This window comes from Carettochelys insculpta, chromosome 1 (genome assembly GCF_033958435.1).
Source record: "Carettochelys insculpta isolate YL-2023 chromosome 1, ASM3395843v1, whole genome shotgun sequence".
NCBI lineage: Eukaryota > Metazoa > Chordata > Testudines > Carettochelyidae > Carettochelys > Carettochelys insculpta.
Genome location: NC_134137.1, coordinates 284,746,022 through 284,768,487, shown reverse-complemented (window position 1 = coordinate 284,768,487; position 22,466 = coordinate 284,746,022). Strand labels below are relative to the sequence as shown.

General features: G+C 42.6%; 1 protein-coding gene across 7 annotated transcripts in view; it reads right to left on the bottom strand.

Annotated features, from left to right (window-relative positions):
- The window catches only part of TCF20 (transcription factor 20), a 211,222-nt gene that overhangs the window by 7,885 nt on the left and 180,871 nt on the right, over positions 1-22,466 (bottom strand). For 2 of the 7 annotated variants that reach the window (XM_075010424.1, XM_075010433.1), the window contains 3 exons: positions 11,461-11,554; positions 5,922-5,971; positions 1,678-1,789 (listed from right to left, as the gene is read on the bottom strand). In XM_075010424.1, the coding sequence (XP_074866525.1) occupies positions 1,679-1,789; positions 5,922-5,971; positions 11,461-11,554 (255 nt within the window). In that variant the 3' untranslated portion in view covers position 1,678. Of the gene's footprint in view, positions 1-1,677; positions 1,790-2,320; positions 2,449-5,921; positions 5,972-11,460; positions 11,555-22,466 lie in introns of those variants that run through there. The other 5 variants (XM_075010404.1, XM_075010394.1, XM_075010415.1 and 2 more) reach the window with 4 other exon arrangements.

The window sequence follows — 22,466 nt, the reverse complement described above, 5'->3', positions numbered from 1 at the left end:
GATTATCATACAGAAGCCAGCTTAGGTTTACAGAGCAGCAAAAGACACTATCAACACACCCGACTAGACCATTATTCAATTATTTTTTCAGCCACATCATCATTTACACTGTGTGAAACACTGAAAAGTAAAATTTAATTAGAAGAATCTTGATAATGTTTAGTATTTAGGAAAAACTGACAATATTAATGGTTAATTTAGTTTAAATGGCTATTTTTCTTTACCCAAAAGTCAAAGAAAGTAAAAGTACTAAAAACCACCGAGTAGAACTAAACCAAGCCAAAAGCCACATTGCAGAATTCTGATACCAAATACTAGCTGTTTTCTGCTGCTGCACATATAAAATACAAAATCATTTATTGAATCTCACTTCCTTAATATAAAATACCACAAAACACTCTTTATAGCCATGTGGCTAAAGAAAAAGAAGGAAGGTTTTAAGGTGAGACTCAAAGAGGAAGTGACTGGGAAGAGAAGGGAGTCAAAAAGGGGGAGAACAGCTTTGGTTAGATAAGGCACTAGAAATAAAAGAGGAAACCTCACCTGCAGAATCTAGGAAAAGGGACAGAGGCAACCAAGACCACGAAAGTTGAAATGAGCAAAGGAGTGAAGTCAACGGGGGGGATGACTGGGGACACCTGTTCCAACAGGAATCTGAGATTGCAAACTCATTTAATTTATGGCTTGACTTCTGTACAGCAGTGGTACATCTGCTGTCAGTTACATGAAGATACTCCTACACTGACAGGTAGGGCTCTCCCAAATTCATTGCCATGAAAAACATGTCACAGACCTTGAAATCTGGTCTCCTTTTGTAAAAATCATACCTTTTATGTGCTTTTACCTTATATGATACATATTTCACAGAGGAGACCAGTGTTCCTCAAACTGTGGGGAGAGTCACAAGTTTGGGGTTTTTTGGGAGGGGGAAAGGATGTCACAGTATTGACATACTTACTTCTGTACTGCTGGTGGCAGTGGCACTGCCATCAGAGCTGAGCTCGCAGCTGCTGCTCTCAAGCCACCTATTCCTGGAGGCAGCAATGGCACAAGTAGTAGCACAGAAGTAAGGATAGTAGTTTTGCAGCCTCTTTCCTAATAACCTTGCAACCCCATGCAAGTCCCATTCGGGTTAGGACCCTACCTTTACAAACACTGAAATTTCAGATTTAAAAAGCTGAAATCATGACTTGAAAATGACCTAAAACAGACCATGAATTTGGAAGGGCTCCTCCAATAAGAGGGTTTCTCCCATCAGTGTAGTTAATCCACTCCCCACTAGACAGCAGTTATATCGGTAGGTGAAGCTCTCTGAGTGCTTGTCTACATGGTAGGTTAGGTTGGTATAACTACACTAATCAGGAACGTGAGTTTTTCTAACCCACGATTGACAGTTATATTGATAAAGGTCTATAGTGTAGACCTGGCCTTAGGCCACCCAGCTGCCGTCAGATTATAGTGTCTTTTGATTTTGGATTGATGCTCTGCATATTGAGCAAGGGTGGAGTGATATCCAAGATATCTAGATAACTAAATGGACATTCTGCAGAGCTAGAGTATGAGGTGCATTTCTCAACGGCTTTGCATTTTGGTAAGCAACAATGGTCAGGAAGTAAATACCAGTATAAACATTAAAGATTCATGAGATTGTGGCCACACAGAGACAACTCTACCTACTTTAGCACCAGCCTTTTTGACAGGCAGGAGAAAGCACTTGGTCTGGGGCGCAGTGTAACAGGTCCCTTATAGAGGTCACCTCTTGCCCCAATTTTGGTAGATATCCTGCATTCTAAAAGCAAGAGATTTGCAAGATTATAATTATCCTGAAACATACCCGGCAACATCCATCTTACAAACCTGCAAGTGCAATAAATACTAATTTATTCCCAACTGCAAAATTTAAGAATGTAGCAAAGCCTACACCTAACTGAGATGGGTGGGGTATTCTTTGTTTACTGGTTGGTTTTGGAGGTTCACTATTTAGGTTCCATAAAAGCAAGAAAAAATTTCTGCCAGATTCCAACACACATGGAAGAGGTGGAAATACGAGCTCATGTTTCTGGTACTGAGTACAGAAATTAGGTGATATCCAGCAACAGGAGAGGAGAGCAATTATTAAGCTTTGCCCTTCACCTGTAAACAGAACAAACTGCTAAAGGAATAAAAAAAAAAATGAAAGCACTAGCCTGAAGAGAACGGACGACCAAACATTGAGGCAATTCCGGTTACAACCTCTACAATGTGTACAAACTACCCCAACTTCTCCCACAGAAGTTGAGAGAGGGCCTGGGGGGAACTGGGAGTCCTTCCCCCAACTCACCTGTGCTTGCTTTTATTTCCATTCCCAGGGGAACACTTCCCCCCTCACCCCCGTTCCGACTGCTCTGTGCTGAGACTGCCTTTCACCATCTTGTTCTGCAAGGAGGGAAGAGAGCAAGGAAGGAGGGGCTGATGAAGCAAGGCAAAACAAGGAGGAGGAGGAGGAGGAACAGGGAGATATGAGAACATGAGACAAGGAAGATGGAAAGAGGCGTACAGAGAATGAAAGAAAGAAAGAAAAGTCAGTACACTGGAATGAGATATACAGATTCTCAGACAGGATTTTACCCATGACAAGACTTGTCATTAAGCAAGAGTAGAGAGTTTTGTTTTAGATTTAAAAAACACATATCCAGCATTTAAGAAAAAGCAAAGCTCTTCAATAAAACCCTTTAAAGGTGACTATCAAATGATGTTAAAACACTGGGCACTTGCCCTTTCATGGCATATAGAAGAGGCCTGAAAGTTCTCTCCCCCGCTGTAAAAACATCAGGAATGTTAAGCATGGCCATCTCTGGCTTTGCTAGAGCACCTACTGGATGTCTGAAAGCAGGGGAATGCAAAGGGAGGGGCAGTGTGGAATTTCATAAGGGGGGCCCAGCACGATCAGCTGCTGGGTCTCAGGCTTATCCATCTCATTAAAATGTTGAAATATGTTACTGTTTTTGTGTGTGTATACTGTAAACCCTTGCTTTAATACACCCCAATTTAATGGACTTCGGAAACAATGGATGCTGTTTGCCAGCTGCACCCTGCCTCCACCCCCAATAAATGCCAGCGATTCACCAAAGCCGCTGGAGCTGAAGCCGCTGGGGCCAGAGGAGCCACAAGAGCCACCACCGCTGGAGCTGCCACACGTTCCTCTCACTAGGGGTGGGGAACATGTACAGGCCAGCGGCATGTGCTGACATGCTGCATGGTAGGTGTCCAGACCCGACAGCTGGCAGGAGTCCTGCCAGCCGGAGCCCTGGGCAGAGGCACATCTGCTCCAGGGAAACTAAGCTTCTGTGGGAGTACCCAGCCTTGTGTGGGTAGCTTGTGCTAGGCAAACCCAGAGGCTCTGCTCTGTGAATAGCGTAAAGAGCCCACTGCCGAACTCTCTACAGAGCCCGCTGCTTTCCTCCCAGGTCTCAGAGGCAGCACTTCCTAGTGCATCTCACAAGGTTCCTCCAGTCCTGCAGATTCGGATTTAACAGACTTTGGGCATTAATGAACACTCCTTTCCCTCTATTAGTCCATTAAATTGAGGCTTTACTGTATTCACATTTATACACTGACTAATAAAGTTGTTACATTCTGAATACTTATTTTCTTACATGTCCCAAGAAGGTGTTTTTTGTCCCCTCCACCCCCCATGAACATAACCAAAATTTCCATTGGTTTACATTACATGAGACGGGTTGGAGTGAGGGCCCTGCTAAATGCAGGGACAAAACGTGAGGCCTGACAAAAAGTCTGCTCACTCATCTAACAGGTTTTATGAAGAGAACTCTCAAATCTCAAATTGAAGAGATGGTGTGTCTAGTGTTAATTAGTTACTAAAGTTAAAAAGACATTAACAAAAAGCAAAGAGCTTTAAACAGTTTAACGAAAAGTCCGTTCTTCTCTCAACTGCTCAGCGCCACCCTCCTGCCTCTTGCAAAGTCATAGTTTAACTTATTATCCTGTGAGACATTTTAACATGGTGATTCTCAGACTTTGCCACATCAAGACACTTTTTTCATACCACAACCATCTCTAGTGAGCACACTTTCCCCTGATCCTAGCGCTTACAATACTGGAAAAATAAGGTGGTCGTAACCCCTCAAGCTTTGAACTCATGTAATGTTTCCCAGGAGAATACGGAGTAAACTAATGCCGATCAGTGAAGCATTCAGCAAGAGCAGAGCCACATTCAAGCAAGGGAAATCCTTTCATTCCCCTTGAACTCAAACAAGTGACTCAAAACTTTACCATGAATAGACTTCAGCATACAAGAGATGCTGTAGATGACAAATGGCAATTTCTTCCCTAAAGCATGCAAAAGAGCTGCACAGGGCTTTACTGTTTGTAAATACCACACTTTAACAGGTCCAGCAAGCACATGTTTCAGTTTCACCGCCATCCTCTATTCCTCCAAAGCTTACCAGTGAATCAAACTGTGTTCAAATCACTTATACAACAGACTACATTCTAGTCACAAGGAAGCTGTGTTTTAATGATTTCCTATGATGGTTTGCGAACCGTCTTCACTGTAAATACTAATTCAGCACTGCCAACCCAGCCTATCTGGAAGAACTGAATGCTGGAAAGCTTTAAAAAAGTTTATTTTATTTTTTAACACTATAAAATGTCTTTTGGGTGGACAACAAAAACAGGAAATACTTATGTTATGGATCCCTTACAATCACATTAGAAAAAACGTTAAAGAAAGAAGATACCAGTTTCATCCAGTGGTTGGGGCAGTTTGCACTTTGCCGTTACTGTTACAGGCTACCTGTAGACTCAAGCACGCTTGGGGCATTGGTTTATGCTTGTTCTCCATTTTGAGGTTCTCTCTGCAACTATAAGTACTAGCACTTTTTTTAAAATGAAAAGATGAGAAAAAGGGAGGCTGATCGTTGCTTACAAGTTCAGAACCAAAGTCCCAGTCTTCCAGACTAGACAGGATCTGAATTAACAGACAAAACAAACCTCCACAAAACAAAACACCACTATTTTCTTGAAAATGTAAATACATAAAATAGCTGGTTGTAGTGCAAATACTGAAAGCCACACACATATTCTGGATACTTTTCCCCTTTACAGAGATTGTATTTTAGTGCACAACCTTGTAAAGATACCAGAAGCCACCAGATGTCACTCTAATCCAAGACATAGAAGAAGAGAACTGCTGACAAGTACCCGAATGGAGTAACTGAATTCTCAGAATCAGTCTTGTAGGTGCTAAGAGAATCTCTCCCACTCCCTCACGCCCCTGCAAGGGGAGGTTGTGCAATCTATGCTCACACACATTTTAAACAGATTCTTACTAGCCACCAAAACCACCTTTCTGTCTGACTTTTTTGGTCACATAGTGACGTGGACTGATGCTTTGGTAATTTGTACTGAGGATGTGAGTGGGAAGTAGAACCAGCTGAGCAACTGTACCCAACCTGGTAACTGCTGCTGAACTATGACAAGATGCTTCTATCTTAGGCAGGTCCTTGCTTCCAAAAGCTGATTTAAAAGCTTTTCCATGAGATGTTTTTCCTTCCTTCTTGCATCCCTAATAAATTCCAGAAAGACCCTTCACCAAAAAGTTGCAATATAGCACCCAGAAAGAATGACTGTATCGTAAGAGACAGGAAATTGAGCTGAGTTTCCTATAAAGTCTCTGAAGGTCTAGATAACAAACTGCAAAGACACACCGTAGGCTTCACAGATCTTTTTAAGCAATTTATTTGTGCGGCCAAAAATGCATCCTCACAGAACCACCCATTCCCACAAGGTTTCATCTCAACACATCTCCTCCCTCTAAAACATGTTATCTGTGTACAAAACTGCTTATTAAAACAAATGTAGACAGAGACCAGTGGAGGGCAGCATTGAATGGAACTAGCTAGGAAGTGGTTTTCTCTTACCTTGTGCTTGGGGCACCTCACTGAGAAATTCTCTTCGTTTAGTAAACAATCTAAAGAAGAAGACAAACAACAATTTGATTATTTTATTTATAAAAGTATATCTTACATACTCAGCATGTGTATTCATTATACTTTTCAGGTATATGTTATATCTAGAGATCTTTTGTAGAATTACTATTTAGGGTTTTTTTGTAAGTACAAGGGTTTCAGGAATATTTTGTTAAATTAAGTTAGGGACCTCAGAGATTTAAAAAAAAAAAGGGGGGGGGGGTAAAAAAGACCCTTTTCCCTTCCCTAAGGACAACAATATCAAATGCAGCATAATGAACACTGCTGTCTTCTGATAAAGATATGTAAAATCCCCAATGAGACTGTACCTTGAATTTCTGCACAACATAAAAGCCAACAGAACAAACCTGAAAATATTAAAAAGATTTTCTCCTTTTAGTGAACTGAGCACTGGTGACAGATGAAATCCTCGATGTACCCCTCCAATGGGAAGGACACATGGGGCTGAACTATAAGCTTCCACACACAGTTTCCTATCAAGGCTCCCGGACAATACGTGGGGGTGAGAAAAGCTTATTATTCTTCAAACAGTCTCTCTCTCTCTCTCTTTTTTGTTGTTGTTGCCATAAATACCAACATTGGAACAACTTAATGCCAGCTCTGGTAATTTGTGTTAAAGGTAAGGGAGGCCTAAACCTGTACTGGGAATAGGAGAGACAGCAAGATCATTTATTTCACAACAGCCACTGACCACTCATAAAATGACAACAATTATTTGGATTTTTTCTGGATTTGAACGGGTGACTTAAGGTCAAACCTTCCATCTCCCAGACAAGTCAACTTTAAAAATCAACTCCAAGAGTTCATTTTAGGCAGCGAGACAACAATACATCAAACTATGGCCAGTTCAAGGGACAGAAAGGCAGTCATGCACCTCATTTGAGCCGATTTTCCAGCACCAAGCAGTCAGGGAAAATGTATGACAAAAGGTTATTTCAACACACAGTTATGCTTATCTCTCTTTGTATTTTGCACTTCTCTGGTTTGTTACTCTTCGTTATTAATATCTGCAAGTAAAGGAGATTATTGTTCCTGAAGGGTTTACTTTTTGCTAGTTATTCTGTCATGGAGTACAAATCCTTTTGTTTGTGATATCCCATAATATGGATGCTGTGGAGACGACTGTGATGTAACAATCAGGATTTGACTCCAGGTGGGGAAGAACAAACAGAGGGAGTGAATGTGAAATCTCAAGAAACAAGGATCCAGTTTCCATGGAGATGTTCCTAGGAGTAAGTTATCTCAGACGTCAGTGGCTCTTTATAAATTTGAACAGATGAAAGCAAAACACAGAGGAAACGTTAACCATAGCAATCTCCATATTATTATTATTCCCATAGTGCAAAGCACCATAAAATCACATCATAATGAACAATAAACACAACACGCAGGAATCATGGGCCAGCGATCTTCCTCCACATGCCCTCACACAGCCTTGTGAAACACACTGTGCTGCTTAGTCACACCGCTGAATCACACTTGCCGCATGGCAGGGTTAAGGGGCACCTGTGGCAGCTCCAGTCCCTGAAAAACATGCTCCAAGTCTTGCAAACTCAAGGTTTTTTTGGTCTGATCATCTTATTATCAGGTGCCACTACAGTTATTCTGTAAATTTGGGTGACTGCCACTAACAACGTAATGTATAGCTAATGCAACAATCACCTACAACATTTCAGTATGAAGCCAGAGAGCTTTAATATTTTGCTTCTGTAGCATCCACATCTAACATGCACAAAGCAAGATTCTGAAGAGAAGAGACTGCAGCAATTTCATTTTACACTTCACCTTTGTTTCTCCAAACGGGCTAAGTGTTGCTGGAGCAGTAGCAATAGCTACTAGTCCAACTCTGTGTTGATTTAGCTTCCCTTGTCGTCACGCCATCCCAATATCGAAGTGTTCAACATATTCCAATGCTGCCTCAGATTTGGGTAAACTTTTCTTTGCCTTTTCAGATTTAGATTTTGTTACTGTTTTCGTCCTGCCTTCGTACAGAAATTATTCAAGAGGCACTGCTTAATTTTGATTTACATGCAAGTGAAGAGCTAGAATTTAGCTCCCTTACACATAAGGATGTCTTATTTTGATAAGGATATTTTGCACGTAAAGAGATCAAACACAAGACTGGGTTAGGGTATATAACTGCTCATACATATAGAGCAGGTTTACTAACCATGTATCTTCCTCAACAACCAATCAGCAACAGCGGCACAAAACTGTGTTTATTCAGGACCAGGCCAGTGATCCTGAACTAAAACCTGATACTTAGCATAGAAGCACAGAGCATTGACTACTATGCTAAAGGGACATCCTCCAACAAACTGACCCTCTGGTGAGCTATCAGGAGTAGAAATAAAACTAGTCCTCCAGCATACTAATTCAAAGCTTTATGATTAGGATTCAATTCCTATTCTGGTTGATTATTGCTCATGAATTCAGACACTGAAAGGAAGAAGGTAGCTGGACTTGTTCTTCTGCATACCTCATACATCAAAACTTAATCTGCTACTAAAACAGCTATAAATTATACAAAGTATTTTATTTAAAAATCAAACATGTCTGTTATCAAAAATGCTCCTAGAACTGTTTTTTAAAAACATGAATAACACAGACGGGAGACAGATCAGATGAGGAGCTGTGTAAGAAACTGAGCTTGCTGGCAAAGGGACTTGGACTAGTTGTTAGTGGGGACTGAGGATGATGATTGGAGATCAGAGAGGGACAGAAACATTATCAAATAATGAACCAGAGGGGGAGAAACAGGGACTGGCTAACTGAAGAGAATGGAACCGGTTAAAGGCATCAGGGATGGAGCAGATACAGGACTGGGACAGGGAGTAGCTGAAGGAGATAAGGCAGAAAAGAATCACAGAGCCTAGAATGTAATCCAAAACTCCAGAGTCTCACCATTCCTGACCTATTACAAGTATCTGTGAAACTCATTTCCAAGGTATCTCAACCCCCTCTACTCTCAGTTACCCCAGCAGTCCAAGCAGGAAGCGTTTGTGTGGTGGATCTAGATTTCAACCCTACTGAGGACATATGGGTGTAACTATGAGGCCACATGATGGAATTCCTGTTTTTCAAGATCTAGGAAGTTACACAACACTAAATTAAAAGATCAAGTATTCCAAAAATTAGGAAATGCCTGCAGTGATACTAACAAATTTGGCCCCCTTGTGCATATGCACTGTGAGTCACTCTTTAAATTAAACAATGATTTTCTTCCCCCAAAGGAACCATGCTCACCCACTGCACAGCATGGACCTACTCCAGTGATGAATCTGGGTTGTATAGTAGAGTAGACTCTTTATTGGTTCCCTCCTTCATGTTGCAGAAGTTGAAAGGTATGTAGCAAAAGAGGCAGATGATAACAGGACGAAAGATGACAAACTTATGGTTAGGGTAGTTGAATGCTGTTCTGGAGAAGTGGATTCCATCCCTGCCTCAACCAGAGAATTTTCTTATGGGATGCTGGGCAAGTCACTTACCCTAGATTTTTCACACATGATCAAGTACTGGGCTCTGATCTGAAGAACAATTGAAAACTCCCCATCAATGAAGCTATGCTTTGGACAAATAAAGTGTACACAATGCTGAGTACTTTGAAACATTATGTCTTAGGCATCTTATATTGGGCACCCAAAATCAGAGGACACTTTCAACCTCAATCTCTCTGTGCCGTGGTCCCTCCTCTGTAAAAAGGGAGTAACATCTCACATGGACATTATTAATGTAAATTCATTAAAATTTGTGGAATACTCATGTTACACAGATAAGCACCACAGAAAAACATGAGGAAATTAATAATTCTGTCTGAAGAGCAAGAGTTGACTAGTGTACAGTAAATATGGCCTGGAGTCCCCCACTGAACAATGAGAAAACATAGTATTGAATAGCTACATAGTACATGAGCACTATACTTTCTGTGCACCAAATAAGCAACAAGTCCTGTGGACAAAACAGTATGATCTCCTAAACAAATACTGTATCATAGTTTATGGTGTGTAATTTTAAAGAGAGTGCCAAGGCCTTATCTACTGTGTGGCATAACAATCAAATCTGATATTAAAATTTTTTGAATTCCACTGCAATGTTAATTTTGTTTTATTATTTAGCATTTCTATTACAGCATCATGTACAGTGCCAACAGGTTGGAGGCCTATCTTGCTAAGTGCTGCACAGGAAGAAAGTACAGGAAATTTACCCTCTCCCCTGCAATTAAATATCCTTTCTTAGTTTGGCAAACTGATCAGTGCACCAGTCAAATAACGACAACGGATCACCTATTTGACATTGGTCAAATATTGTTAAATATTCCAGCAAGAATGCCCAGATGTGGGGAGTGACCCACTTATTTGATTAATTCATGGAGCCAGTCTTTCATTTTGGAGAACTTCATTTAATAGTCTGCACTTTTTGGAGTAAAAGTAAGTTAAGTAACTTGTTTCTTGTAATAAGGGCTAAGTCTACTGTGGACCAGAAGGTCTTACTCTTCTTTGTTGCCATTATTGCAGTTCTAATAAATTAGTGCATTAATATATTTGACAAATAATTTTTGGACCATTCAAATGCCCAACTTGTCTTCTAAAATAAAGGTTCTCAACCTGTTTTTTATTTTGAGCTCTTCTCTTCCCTCAAATAATATAAAAACTCCTTGTTCCACAACAACAGTTTTTTCTGAATATCTGGAAGATGAAAAACCACAGCTGGTGTTACAGGGAAATTGCCCATGTTCCCCTGCCACAGGGCCCCAGCAAAGCTAAATTGCTCGGGCTTCAGCAAGTCTAATGTCAGCCATACTCTCTGGTTTATTTTGGCAGACTTGAAATCTGCTCCACCAAGCACTGTCAGAGAACCTCTGTTCTAAATAATCTATGCTCACACCAGACACAAGGACAACTACACACACAGACAGCACTAGTATTCTAATGACTGAGCAGAAAGAGCAGCCCCTCTACAAGTTATACCACCCAAGGCTGTCATATCTGACCAAAACTAAGTAACGTTAATGCTTGGATAAGAGAACTGGGTGGGAACAAATGAGATACTGCTCGAAGTGGTCTTTACAACTCAGGAGGCAGTACTTTCCATTTGGAAAGTACCGGGCTAATGCCCAACTGTACTGTTAAAGAGCATATCACAGCACGAGGTGTAGTCTTTCAGATGCCATGAAAAAAATCCGAGTTTCTGATCATTTGGCGTCCTTAAGCGGCCTGTACATTTTTCACAGGGAAAAGAGGCTAATCTCCCATGTTATGACTAAATTCAGTTTTTTTAGTTGCATTGTCAATTTTATATTTCTCAATCCAATTTGTTCCAAAGTGCTGTTGTGTATTGTTTTATCGTGCTCCATTCCTTAAATTACTGGACTCCCAAGTCAGAGTACAGCAGTTTGCAAAGCATTCTGGAATACTTTGGGCATGATGTGTGTTCTGTAAGTGCAAGATACTATAAATCCTATTGTTCTTACCTGCATCGATGGCACACGGGTAATGGTATCGGAAGGAGCAACCTTTGTTGTAGCAGCCTAAGGTGGCTCCTGGCTCCTGGCAGTGGGAACATTTCTGAAAGAGATAAGAAGGCAGAAATATTAACAAATAGGTGAGCCCTCTCTCTCTCCCTCTCTCCAGACACCTTTTCCTGGTATTTCTACCACACAAACTTCAGCAGTTTCAGGCACTATTTTCTTAAAATTTATCAAGAGCCACCAGGTTCGAAAGAATACTCTTCACACTGCTTCCCCTTCAAACACCAAATAATGGATCCAACATCCAGTGGGTACAACCATGATAAGTTTTTCAAACAACATACTTCCGTACTCTAGGTGCGTCACAGACAGGGATGTTCCAGCTGTACTGGAGGTGTCCCAGTCCCTGGCATGCTGCAGGTGGAGGTGCTCCAACCTGATCTGAGCAGCACCCCTAACCGCCTCCAGCTTCCCATCCCTGGGATGCTACGGACAAGAACTGCTCTGGCCTGGTTGGAGCACCCCTGCCCCCGATACTCCTGGGTTGGGCTGCTGCAGGTGGAGGCTATGCCAGCTGTGCTGGAGCGTCTCCCCCCCTAACTCGCAGAAGCCTTGTGGAGCTGGAACAATTCTTGCAGTGGTGGACAGGGGCTGCTCCAGCCCCTACTGATTAACTGTAACCAGTGAGCCTCATCCATGTAGGGTGAGGCTAACCAGTTATATGTTAACATCCCTACCCCATCATGAAAAAACTAGTACAATATTCATTACATAAGAAAGCAGCCCTGAGGTTCAAGATAAAAGAACCAACTAAATTATTTTTACTTGTCAAAAATTATCCCTAGCTTCCAAATGTAAAACTTCTAGGACATTAATTTTACAAACTCCTTGGATCTCCAGGAACATTTTGTAATTCTTGGGACTATAACCAGCCTCAACATGTACAAACTACCAAAGCCTTCCTGTAAAATCAACCACAGGAGAATCATATGTACCATACTCCTGGGGGAATGTTACCCTATTGTGCATGCACAGAATTCATGTCCAGTGTACAGTTTTGGTTTTTTTTTCCCTCCAGCGAATGTATTTTCTGCAGAGGTGTTCCAGTTATGCCTAGCAGGGAAGAAAAGACACTGCTTGCATTCTGCACAGCGTCCTCCCCATTGAACCAGATCAGGAGGCACAAGATATATCGGGGGTGGAGGAAAGGGGAGGAGCACAGAGTGGGGCAGAGACTGAAGGAGAGGGGGTGCAAGACCAAATGGAGACTAGATAGAATGGCTGAGTTGGGCTATAAGGACACTGAGGACAAGGACAGATGTGCCTGGCTGAACAAGAAGAGCTAGGAATTAGCCAGGGTCTGCATAAGGCAGACTCCCTAACGATCTGCCACCCAAGAAATTTATTTTGTCCCACCAAAATTTTTTTGACCCAATATTTGTCCCACCCACACAAACATCCCTCCAAATTCACATCTTGACTTCTTCCAGTAATTCTTTGCCTCTCCTTTAGCTCCTCCACTACTCAACTCCCCTAAGCCTTTGCACTGCTTCTGAGGGGTACAGAAAATACATTTGTGAATTGTAGTGTAAATGAATTATTAATCAAAGTTCTGAATTAATACAGCTAATAAGGACTCTATTTGTTTAAAAAAAAATTCCCTGAATCTTTTTTATTGCCTGTATTCTTACTGACATAGCTGCTGACAGGTATTTTACAATAAATTACCAAAGTAATTGTAACCAGAATGATTATATTGCACTAATTTGAATTTTAAAGCACTGTACCCAGAAAGTTTAATTTTTTGGTGCAGAATTCCCCCAAGTCCTAGTTTCACATGTGACAATTATACTCAAAATGCCTCCTCAGGAGTCCTGAATAACACAGCACTTTGCCAGCCTCCTACCCAAGTCCCTCCATTCCCACTTTTAAAAATGGCCAACCAAAGCTGATGATTCTAACAGGGCGTAGCTCAAACCTCCCATTCTTCTTGAATGGAGCTGTGAATGCCCGATGTTATTGTTTTGAGGCACATGACCTGCTCCTTTGAATTGCCACAGCACTGCACCAATAAAAGAGGTCATTGCCACATGTATTCTTCCTCACAATGCTCTCTCTTCTACAGCGCGCAATCAATACGCGCAAAAGAAATGGAGCAGCAGAGAATGATCTGAAGCTAAGGAAAGATATCTTCACGCTAAATGGAATATTTTGAAGAGTGTATTGTACCATTTAACGGAAGACAAAAATGTTACCTCAAAAACCTCCTAAAACACTATCTTGCCTTTTTCAAAGCGCCTGTTTATATTTTGTAGCAATCCCCCCTAGACAGTTGCTGTACAGTCTACCCTGCTCTTTCGAGGAGGCTGCTGCAAAATTCTCTGTGCTTCTTTGAAATTGCATGTATCTTCCCCATAATACCAAGTGTGCCCATTTTTGTTCATTTACATGACCAGTCCTGCTCAGAATGGGTCAGGAACTTTTTCTACACCATGTTTCTGTTAGTGACAGAGGTAAGAAATTCCAGTAAAGTGAGAAGACCAAAGTGCAGGAATAGGCCCTTTATCTTCCTTCAATAGCCTGCCTGACCAACTGGATTATTACAAAGGTTGCCTGCAATAACTCCCACAACAGCAATTCCCTGTTGGACTGCAATTCCATTGACTGCTCAAGGCAAAGATCATCTACTGCTCACTCTCCTGCTGCTGAACAAGTCTCTACTCTGGCGGATGCTGCTGCTTTTCACATCAGGTTGACAATCTAATAGCCGCATCTCCTCTACCTCCTGGGACCCACAACCATCTGCTTCCTTCAAGGGAGGGTGGAGGAACCACATATATGCACCAAACTATTCTTCATTTCCTTCCAGTTTCCTATCCTTCCTCACACATGAGAAACAGAATAAATACAGATACTTATCTGTAAATTTAAACAGACATAAAATGATCCATAAGTGTCTATTAGGGAGGTTCTTAAAACATACATCCATGGTATCAGAGTACCTCTACATCATTCTAGACATGGAACTCTCTAATTTCATTAACTGCAACCCTCTACTAACAACAAAAATTACTATATGATGGCAGAAGGTAGGGACAACCTTGAGCCTGCCCAAATCCCACTGACCGGGGGGCGGGAAAGCAAAGCTGAAGGACAGGCAGGGGACCTGTAATCTGAGCCCCGCTGCCCATGGTTGAAACCCTAGGTGGTAGGGTTCAGGCTTCTAACCTGGTGCCCAGAAATTCTAAGGCTGTCCTGGCAGCCCTATTTAAAAGGGGTCACAACCCACTTTGGTGTCACGACTCACAGTTTGAGGATTGCTGTTCTAGACACATGTTAAGTGAATAATGATGGCTAGATTGCAGAACTAGACTGAAATTAAAAAACAAAAAAAGCCAGAAGCCATGACTGGTATCCCCTTGGAGACATAGTGCTAAAAAGAGCAGTGGGTTCTGCAGGTCAGGACTGAGATGCATTGAAAGATGTGAGGATGTACAACTCCTGCTTGCACGGTGTGACTATGGCCAGTACAGGCTGAACCTCTCTAATCCAGAACTCTCATTTGGCAACTGCCATAATCTGGCATGATTGTAGTTAGCCAGATGACCATTTATGGGTGTGGCCAAGTTTCCTGTGGTCCCATAAAGTTTGTTTACAGCCACCAGAATTGACTCTCAGTGTTCTGTGCTGTTATTTACCTGTAATTTACCCCTACATGTCTTCTAAGAGCCCAGTAAGCAGTGGTAATGTGCTAGACAATATTGACATCCTGTGGTCCAGCAAGTTCTCTCATTCAGTGCTGGTCAGGTCTGAAGGGGGCTGGATTTAGAGAGGTTCAACCTGTACGAGTACCTTCACTTTCCCAAGCACATAAAATGGTAGCTATATTTTAAAATTAAAAATACTATAAACAAGATATAAATAAATACTGGAATTTTGCACAGGAAGATATGTGAATTGTGCCTAATTGACACAAAGCTCTTCAATTTCTGTTCAAATTTTCACCCGAATCCCATCCTGCAGACACTCACAGGGAAATGGTAGTGAATTACTTGCCATTCTTAAAGAAATTACGCCATTCTTAGCTAGAGAGAGAACACAAGCTCTCAAGGGAAGATAAATTTCTGCTGCTCAGTAGGCAGTCTGCTTAACCTCCTCTGCTCTGAAAAGCTGAGGACCAGCACTTGGGCAAGGCTCCCAGGGAGAAAGGCTGATGAATGGTAATCACTGCCAGGCATGTAACCAGCTCTTGCCTCAAATATAAAACAGCAATGATTGGTTAACAGACTCCTCTCCACAATCCAGCTAGAATCCCAAAACAGTATGTCTCACTTGGAGAAGGATGAAGGGAGGATAAAGAGTCAGATGTAGGAAAGACACCTCCAAACCCCTTGAACTAAGTTACCAATACTATAGTACATATTAAGGCCACCACATACATTAGCTCTTCCTCAGCATGCTATTAAGAGCTCAACGCTTTCTAGCTCCAGCTCAGTCTCCACCTGCCAGTGTGAAACAACACACAATCTGGAAGTGCAAACAAGCAGGTGACATATACCAGCAGTTCTCAACCAGGAACTCTGGAGTACACAAAGGTCTTCTGGGGGCACATCAGCTCATCTAGATATTTGTCTAGTTTTACAGTGGGTTATGTAAAAAGCACAAGTGAAGTCTGTATTTTTTGTCTGTTTCTGTAAGCAAGTAGTTTTGAGTGAGGTGAAACTTGAAATACTCAAGACAAATCACACTCCATAAACGGGTTCAGTATTCTGGAACGCTTGAGACCCACTGTACTGTAGACTCACCATAGATGTGCTCTCTTTTATTAAATATGTCAAATCAAGAATTACCTGATACTATTTTTTCCAGCAATTTGGGTTCTTCCACTGTTAAGTGAAGCTGCTTTGGTGAAAATAGAAGGGGTTACAGCTGCATGCACACATATGCCCACCTCCCCATCCTTATTGTCAGAAATACCTTGTCACACCTCTACCTAAAGGTTACAATCCAAAACCTATCCTGGGCCTTCTGGCCACCTCCTTTTTCCTATCTTCATATAATATTTTAGTCTTCTGAAGTGCCCCAAATTATCAGAGAAGAGGATCAGACCAAAGGTTGCTTCCCTATGGCTCCATGTTAGCAGGAATAATGCTCAGCTGACAACTTAGCATAAGAACACTGAACCCCCTATTAATTATGTGTGACCTCAATGTCAAACTAGCCCCAGTTTACTAACAAGTGCTACATCTACACTAGCACACTACGTTGAAGTAGCCTATTTTGAAGTAAAAACATCGAAATAGGCTACTTTGACGTGTATCGTCTATACATCCTCCAGGGCTGGTGCCATTGACATTCAACGTTGAAGTAGCAACGGAGAACGTCGAAAGGAGCCTCCCCAGAAGGAAATGCGGAGCGTCCGCACACACAAGCGCTCTCCGTCGAAATAAGGGGCCAGCAAAGTCCCAAGCCGCTCCCTTAAAGGGCCCCCCTCCCCCCAGAAACACACAGCCTGCACAGCACGAGATCCACAGAGCCGACAACCGGTTGCAGACCCCGTGCATGCAGCACGGACCCCCAGCTTCAGCAGCAGCTAGAAGCCCTGGGCTAAGGGCTTCTGCACGCAGCGAGCATAGAGCCCCGCAGGGAATGGACAGAGCATCTCTCAACCCCTCAGCTGAGGGCCACTATGGAGGACCCCGCTACTTCGACGTAGCGGGATGCGGATTGTCTACACATGCACTACTTCAACGTTGAACGTTGAAGTAGGGTGCTATTCCCATCTTCGGACAGGAATAGCGATTTCAACGTCTCGCCGCCTAACCTCGATTTCAACATCGAAACAGCTCACAGCACATGTAGACACGACGCGTACTATTTCCATGTTGTGCCAGCTACTTCAAAGTAGCCAGCTAGTGTAGACACACCCAAGGGGTTTAAAGAGCCTACTCTGGCCCATGGTAAGTGGAAACTTGGAAAAGGAAAATGACCCACCAAGGATAGCAGAGAAGAAAAATCTTGCTGCTGCTACTGCTCCATTCCTAGTGTGGAGATGGGAAATGACTATCTTGGCTAACACCCTATTTTATTTGTTTTTAAATTTCTAGGAGGAAGGGGAGAAAAATCAAGGAACAGTGAGCCCACAGGTAGAAGGGAATCAGAGTGATTGTTTTCATTCTGCCTCACAAGCTAGTGCTTCTCAGATGATTCCTCATCTACACTTTCCACCACCTGCTAGGGATCAGCTATAGAAGCCCTTTCAAGCAGGCACCTCCAGCCACTGATTTCAAGCTGCACTTTTTACAGTTTTTACCCTGAGCAGACTTTCCTTTCAGTTGATTCACTGCTTGCTCCTAGCCATGCCATCAGACTCTCAGCCTCACTGGAGATTACCTCCATGCCCCTCTCTAATTATTTTCCCTCCCTTCTTTCATCATTTGATCCCCTCACTATCCTCTCCTCTCCCTCTTCCTTTTAGCTATCCACTCAATTTTATCATCCTCTCCCACTCTTGTCATAATATAAAAATTATGTGGCTAACATAATGGATGCAAACCTTCACTAGGTGTGCTATATCGATTTTAGGGATGTAAAATCCTGTTTTACTGGTTGGTTTCCTATTTAACCAGTTAACCAATTAAAGGGGATGGCTGGGGAGGCCACTCCAGCCCAGCTGGACTGAAGCAGCCTCCCCAGCTGCCTCTCCTTCCCTCACCCATGGCGTGTCAGGGACCCCAGCTGCTCCAGCCCAGCTGGAGCCTCCCTGCCCATGGAGGGAGTTGGGGGGAATTCCAGTGTGGCCAGAGCAGCCTCAGTCCCTGGTGTGCCACCTGCAAGGGCGCTCTAGCCTGGCTGGAGCAGTCCCTGTCCAAGGCAGGGGGACCCACTCCATCTGCGTCCCCCTGCCTGCATCCCTACCAGTTAACCATTAATATCCCTAATCCCTTTACACCACCCACTTATCGGTCTTGCCTTTTTAGACTGTAAATTACCAAGGACAGAGGGTATATCTTATCTATGTGTGCACAGTGCCTAAAATGCTGAGGCATCTAAAAGTGCAACTGAAATACAGTTATGCATTATCATTTATTAGACGAATAAAATCATCAGGATGGGTCTTCCTGTGGTTGCCACTGGTTAGTTAGTAAGCAGCCTGGCTAGAGTCATCCTCTTTCCAGCTACTCTCTGTGAAGCTGTAACGGCAACATACATAGCAACAGCATCCTCCTCTCCCAAGGAAAGCCCACTATAAAGCTCTTGTTGGCTGGGAATGGTGATCCGCAGCCAACAGGAGCTGTAAGCAGCCATTCTTGTTAATAAAGAATATGGTGGGCTGCCTGTGGCTAGCCCTAGTGAACCATCTATGGCCTGGGGGCCACTTATTTCCCCCCTTCTGCCTTCTTTTCCTAACTCCTTTAGGGGATGGGAGATTTAAACAAGTATTTTCACCAGGGCTAAAGAAGAATCAGTGCAGCTCCAAATTCAAGAAACTGATTTAGTTTCCAAGTCTCCAAATTCAAGGAGGACTGATTTAGTATCTAAAATTTCAGTAATTAAAATATGTCACCGATTTAGCAGATAGAACTACTGTGCTGTAAACTGGAATGGTAGAAACAGCAGAAAGAATCACAGCTGCAGTGCTGCATGAGGCTGCTGGAGCAGAAAGAGAGCTGCAGCTCAAAATGGATGATACATAAAAGGGAGAAGAAGAACTGTGAAATTTGAGCTGTATGGAAGAGAGAAAAATAGACATGCCACTGCCATTCGCATCAGTAACAGGTCTGGAGACTTGATTGTTAAATTTCAGCATACAATCAAGAAGTTAATTAAGAAAAAAGGCTACTGAGCATCTAGATTAGTATTTCTCAAATGCAGCCATCAGTGTATTTTTGAATGGCTATAACAACTTCCTGGGCTGAAGGAGGGGTGGTGTAGAGAAGGTAAATCTGTGACCTCTCACTGAAGCACCCAGCTGTTGATCTTAGATGCGCTGCCTTGGTGTTTGTTGGTGCTGCCAGCAATGGTCAGCACTCAGCACTTCACAGCCTACTAAGAGTCCCTGGACAACCTCTCTGGAGATCTGGTAGGCATAGTGGGGAAACTCTGGACCCAGCAGGCAGCTAGTAAGTTCCCAGACTCACCTTCTGGGGTCAGAAGTTTTGAGCCTGGGACCAGCATTCGGAAAAATGGCATCCCAACCCCTGCTGCCTCCCCGCCATAATGCTCATGGCTCCTGCTGAAAAGCCAGCCCTGGTTAAATAGCTCTGCCCTGCTCCCCAAATTTGGAAGTCAAACTACATCTTGTGTCAAAGCATCCCGACAATTCCTGAAATATTACATTTTAAAGTTACCTTGTAAATGCCATAAATCATAGCACACACTCATTCCCTTCTAAATATTACCTTAGCACAGGCAGAGATAATCTGCATAGGTGCAGTCTTCTTTCCAGCCACAAAGGCTATGTACGTCTACACTACAGAGATCTTTCAAAAGAAGCCCTTCCAGAAGATCTCTTCCCAAGGAACTTTTTTGAAAGAGGGGGTCCACACGCTAAAAAGCAGATCAAGAGTGATCTGCTCTTTCGAAAGAGAGCATCCACACAGCCCCCCATCCTTCCAAAGAACAGGCAAGGGATAGAAAAATCAGGTGCCATGAGGACTGCCCTTTCGAAAGAAGGGCCCTGTGGAGCGTCTACATGTTTTATTTGTAAAGCTTTTGAAACAAGGCGTTATTCCTGAAAAGGGAGCGGAAGAGTGCTTTCAAAAGGAGTGCTGCATTCTTTCGATTTACTTTTAAAAGAACATTTTTTGTGTGTAGACACTCTGCGGGATCTTTCAAAAGGGCCCCTTCTTTCAAAAACTCTTCAGAAAGAATTTGCTAGTGTAGAAACCACCAAAGTGTTTTCCTTGGCTAAAAGTATGCTTGCATCTCATGCTGTCACAGCGCCATCAGCAACTATGGACCAACACCATTGCTGGCAAGATCACCATGTAATATCTGGATAAATAAGAGATTGTTCATAGCAGAAGAGAAAGAGAGTTAAAACCACATATAGGCTACATCCACTCTGGCCTCACCCTTTTGAAAGGAGCATACAAACACAGCAGATCAAAAATGCAAGTGATACACTAACTTGCATATTCAGCACCTCATTTGCATAATGACAGCCACTCACCATTCAGGAAGAGCTGCTTTTGAAATACAAAACAGCCATGTAGATGAGGTTCTTTCGAAAGGAAGCCCCGCTTTCGAAAGCACCCTTTTCCTAATTTTTCTTCACAAAGAAGGGTGCTTTCAAAAGTGGGGCTTCCTTTCGAAGGAACCCTGCCTACACGTCTGTTTTGCGTTTTGAAGGCAGCTCTTTCAGAACTCCGAGTGGCCGCCGTCATGCAGATGAGGTGCTGAATATGCAATTTAGTGCCTCATTTGCATTTTCTATCTGTCCACTGTATTTGCATGCCACTTTTGAAAGGGAGGGGCTAGTGCAGACGTGGCCACAGTTAGCCAACATTTTTTTTTTAAAAATCTGCACCAGAAAATGATCCTGAATTCAATACAGAGATTCTTCCACAGAACCCACCTGCTGCTAAGAAAAGCTGAACATAGAAGGAAGAAAAAAGAACATTTCAGGACCAGTGAGAAAGGCAGTTTGTGTTTCTGAAGCCATTCAATTCCATTTCCAAGCAAGATGCAGTGTGTGCTGTTTGCAAGAAATTTACCAAACTAAAATTTATGCAATGCAGTGTCACTCTAGCACTCATGCAGAACTAGCTGAAAGAATTACCAAAGTGAATTTCAGAGGCAAAAGCTCACATGATGCAAAAACTGAGTTCAAAAGACAGCAGCAAAGACTTTTTAAAATAAAGCAGATCAGATGCAGGTGGCTACTTTTAAAGTTGCACTATCTTTAGAGAAAACAAGAAAACCACTTAACAAAAGAGAACTCGTGAAGAAAATTGTTTTGACCATACAACCAGAAAATAATGCTGTACAGAGAGCTACCACTAAGCAACGACACGTTACAGAAGAACACAAAGAGATCAGAAAAATGTTCTACAAAATGAAAAAGCTGAGTAAGTCACAGTAAGCCCTTCCTACTGCCTGTGCTCAGACAAGAGTCTTTTGATGGTGATCATTACTGGTTTTTGTTGGAAGGTGTTTTATGTTAGGTGAGCCTCAGTATTAGGCCAAACAACATTTTTCAGTCTGTTCAGGTGAGAATGGAGGAATGCCATATTAGCTTTAACAAGATGTGCAGCTTCACAGATGATGGGCAGCAAGTGAGCAAAGTGCACAAGTAGGAGTGCTGACCTGTTTCCAAGAAATCAGTTTCTCAGCTATCAGGATGAGAATGTGCATCAAAAGATTGGCTTAGCTATAACCAAATACCATAGTATCTACTTGAAAGATCTTGAAAGTCATTTCAGTGAGGGAAACTTTTTCTGTTAGTATATCTTTGTGACTGACCATTCAGCAATTCTGGTTCAGGGTTTTGGTTTTGATGCACAATGACGCATGAATGAAAACATACATCAGTCAAGCCCAGTGCTACAGTATAGGAGTTCTGGAGTATTGCGTACCTGCTTGAGGATACCTATAAGCTCCTAGTTAAGGTTGCTTTTCTTTTCTTGACTGTTTCAAACTGCAGTACTATGTGAGAGGGCATTCAATGGACTGCATTTTCTGCACAACAAATCCAAAATTGCACTGATGCTAACCAGGAAGCTTCCTTTGTAATTTTCATAGGAGACACCGGACTGATGCTGCAGGCTTTCCATTCTAAGAGCTGCTGGACTTTTGAAAGTACACATTGAACCTCTGAAATCTGAGACTCTCTGGTTGGGTAATATCCATGATCTAGCAGGACCACAGATGTTGCTGAACCAGAGCCCAGGGGACAGTTAGGAGTCCTATGGTTGGGAGCCCCAGAAAAAGACAGGCAGATGAAGCCCAGCTGGTGGGGGCTGGGAAGCTGCCGGCAATCGGGCCAGCAGTGGCTGGGGAGCTAC